This window comes from Nicotiana tomentosiformis, chromosome 8 (genome assembly GCF_000390325.3).
Source record: "Nicotiana tomentosiformis chromosome 8, ASM39032v3, whole genome shotgun sequence".
Taxonomy (NCBI): domain Eukaryota; kingdom Viridiplantae; phylum Streptophyta; class Magnoliopsida; order Solanales; family Solanaceae; genus Nicotiana; species Nicotiana tomentosiformis.
In genome coordinates, this window is record NC_090819.1 from 59,882,641 (window position 1) to 59,885,951 (window position 3,311).

Here is a 3,311-nt window from a genome sequence, read left to right on the forward strand (position 1 = left end):
AATATCTAATCTCACAAACTGGTTGGCCAAGGCTTGAACATCAACTGCAAGAGGTCTCTCACCAATAGGAATGAATGCAAGGCTACCCATACTCACCACCTTTCTACTCAAGGTATCGGCCACCACATTGGCCTTCCCGGGATGATACAGAATTATGATGTCATAATCCTTTAGCAGCTCCAACTATCTCCGCTGCCTCAAGTTTAGATCCTCCAGTTTCAACAAGTGCTAGAGACTCCAATGATATGTAAATACCTCACAAGACACACCATAGAGATAGTGCCTCCAAATATTCAATGCATGAACGATGGCAGCCAACTCCAAGTCATGAACATGGTAGTTCTTCTTATGGGGCTTCAACTGACGTGAAGTATAAGCAATCACTCTACCCTCCTGCATCAAGACACACCCAATACCAATCCAAGAAGCATCACAATACACTGTATAAGTGCCTGAAGCTGAAGGCAAAACTAGAACTGGAGTTGTGGTCAAGGCAGTCTTGAGCTTCTAAAAGCTCTCCTCACACTCATCTGACCACTTGAAAGTAGCACCCTTTTGGGTTAATTTGGTCAAGGGCGATACAATAGACGAGAAACCATCCACGAAGCGACGATAAAAATCGGCCAAGCTGAGAAAGCTCTGAATCTCTGTAGCTGAGGACGGTCTGGGCCAACTCTGAACCGACTCAATATTCTTCGGATCCACCTGAATCCCCTCACTGGACACCACGTGCCCCAAGAACGCCACTGAACTAAGAAAAAACTCACACTTGGAGAACTTGGCATAAAGCTTCTCCTCCCTCAAGCGTTGCAACATAACTCTCAAATGCTGGGCATGCTCCTCCTCGCTACGAGAGTACACCAGGATATCATCAATGAACACTATGACAAACGAGTCGAGATAAGGCTGAAATACACTATTCATCATATGCATGAATGCTGCTGGGGCGTTGGTCAGATCAAAAGACATCACAAGGAACTCATAATGACCATAACGGGTCCTGAATGCAGTCTTTAGAATATTTGAGTCCCAAATCTTCAACTGGGTGATACCCAAACCTCAATTCAATCTTAGAGAACACCCTCACTCCCTGAAGCTGGTCAAATAGATTTTGTTCAACTGCCTATAATGGATGCACATCCGTATAGTACCATCCTTCTTCTTCACAAACAGGACTGGTTCACCCCAAGGCAACACACTGGGTCTAATAAACCCCTTATCAAGAAGTTCTTGAAGCTACTCTTTTAATTCCCTCAACTCAGCTGGTGCCATACGATACGAAGGAATAGAAATGGGCTGTGTTCCCAGCACCAAGTCAATATCCTTGTCGGGCGGCATGCCCAGCACGTCTGCAGGAAACACATCCGAAAAATCTCGCACCACCGGAACAGAATCAATAGAAGGAGTATCAGCACCAACATCCCTCAAAAAGTCCAAATAAAATAAACAGCCCTTCCCAACCATCCGCTGGGCTTTCAAATAAGCAATCACTCTGCTGGGAACGTAGTCTAGAGAACCTCTCCACTCAATCCTTGGCAACCCCGGCATCGCCAACATCACGATCTTAGTGTGACAATCCAGAACAACATGATACAGAGACAACCAATCCATACCCAAGATAACGTCGAAATCAGCCATACTAAGCAATAAGAGATCAACTCTAGTCTCCAATCCCCCAATAGTCACTACACACGACCGATATACACGGTCAACAACAATGGTGTCGCCCACTGGCGTAGATACATGAACAGATGAACTTAAGGACTCACGGGGCATATCCGATAATGAGCAAAATACGATGATACATACGAATAAGTGGAACCAGGGTTAAATAATATAGAGGCATCCATGTGGCATACTGAGACAATACATGTGATCATTGCATCTGAAGCAACAACATCTAGTCTGGTAGGAATAACATAGAATCGGGCCTGACCGCCACCTGATCAGCCTCCCCCTCTTGGGCGACCTCTAGCTACCTAAGCCCCACCCCGAGTTGGCTGGGTAGGTGGTGAAGTAACTGGTGCTGAAGTCGTAGTCTGATTCCTCTACTGAGCTGGACCTCCCGAAAGGCATGAGCAATATCTCTTTATGTGACCCAAATCTCCATACTAAAAACAAACCATCTCTGAAAATAGCGGCAAGTACTGAGGTGGACCTCGAGAACTAGAATACCCGCTAGAAGCACCCGGTGTAGATGAACCCTGAGCTGAAGGAGCACGGGACAAACTCTGAGCTGGAAGGGCACTGAGAGATGACTGACTGTGACGAGCACTATATGAACCATAGCTGGATGATGCACCATGGTGAACTGGATGAGCCATCTACGCGGGCCTATATAGACGACCCCTGCTATGGTAAGACTGTCCCCTAGAATGAACACCACTGGGACCATCCGAACCTTGAGGCCTCTTGGCCTCCCTCTCCTTATGCTCCTGACTACGGACCATCTCTATATGCCTAGCAATATCAACCACCTCGTCAAAGGTAGCACCAGATACTCTCTCCCTAGTCATAAGCAACCGCAACAGATATGTGAGGTCATCAATGAACCTACTAATCCTCTCCCCATCTGTGGGAACCAACCAAAGTGCATGACGAGCCAACTCCGAAAACCTCATCTCGTACTGGGTCACAGACATGCCATTCTTATGAAGCTTCTCAAACTGTATGTGCATCTCCTCCCTGCGAGACTATGGCGTGAACTTCTCCAAGAAGATAACGGAGAACTCATGCCATATAAGTGGTGCTGCACCGACTAGCCTGCGCCTCTCATAGGCCCCCCACCATCTGAAAGCAGCCCTAGTAAACTAAAAAGTAGTGAATGAGATCCCACTGGTCTCTAGAATACCTGCCGTGCAAAGAATCCGTTGGCACCTGTCCAAAAATTCCTGGGCATCCTCAGACTCAGTGACACTAAATGATGGTGGCTAAAGCCTTCTAAACCTCTCAAGTCTCCTCTACTCATCATTAGTCATAATGAAACCCACCTGGACCAAAACAGCTGCAACCAGGTGGGCTAGTAGTACCCTCGGTGTCTGAAGTCCCTGCATCACCTGCTCTGGAGTACGAGCGGTGGGGGTATGAGTACCTCCCCCGGCCTGAGAAGTAGATGGTGCGGCCTAAACCGAAACTACCTGAGCAAAGCCGGGCCAAAGCCTCCTGAAGGCCTGGAATCATAATAGGCACAGCTAGTGCCTGAGTTGGCCCCGCTGGCTCAACCACATCCGGAACCTGCTCTTGAGCTGGAGCAACTAGTGGATCTACAGGTGTTGCTCTAGCTGAAGTACAAGCTGCACCTCTGCCCCTAC

General features: G+C 47.7%; 1 protein-coding gene across 1 annotated transcript; it reads right to left on the minus strand.

The window, feature by feature from the left end:
• Positions 1–2,324: 2,324 nt before the first annotated feature.
• LOC138897543 (uncharacterized) lies at positions 2,325–2,678 on the minus strand. The gene has a single exon (XM_070183522.1). It carries the CDS (start codon positions 2,676–2,678, stop codon positions 2,325–2,327), a length of 354 nt encoding a protein of 117 aa, XP_070039623.1.
• Positions 2,679–3,311: the final 633 nt, after the last annotated feature.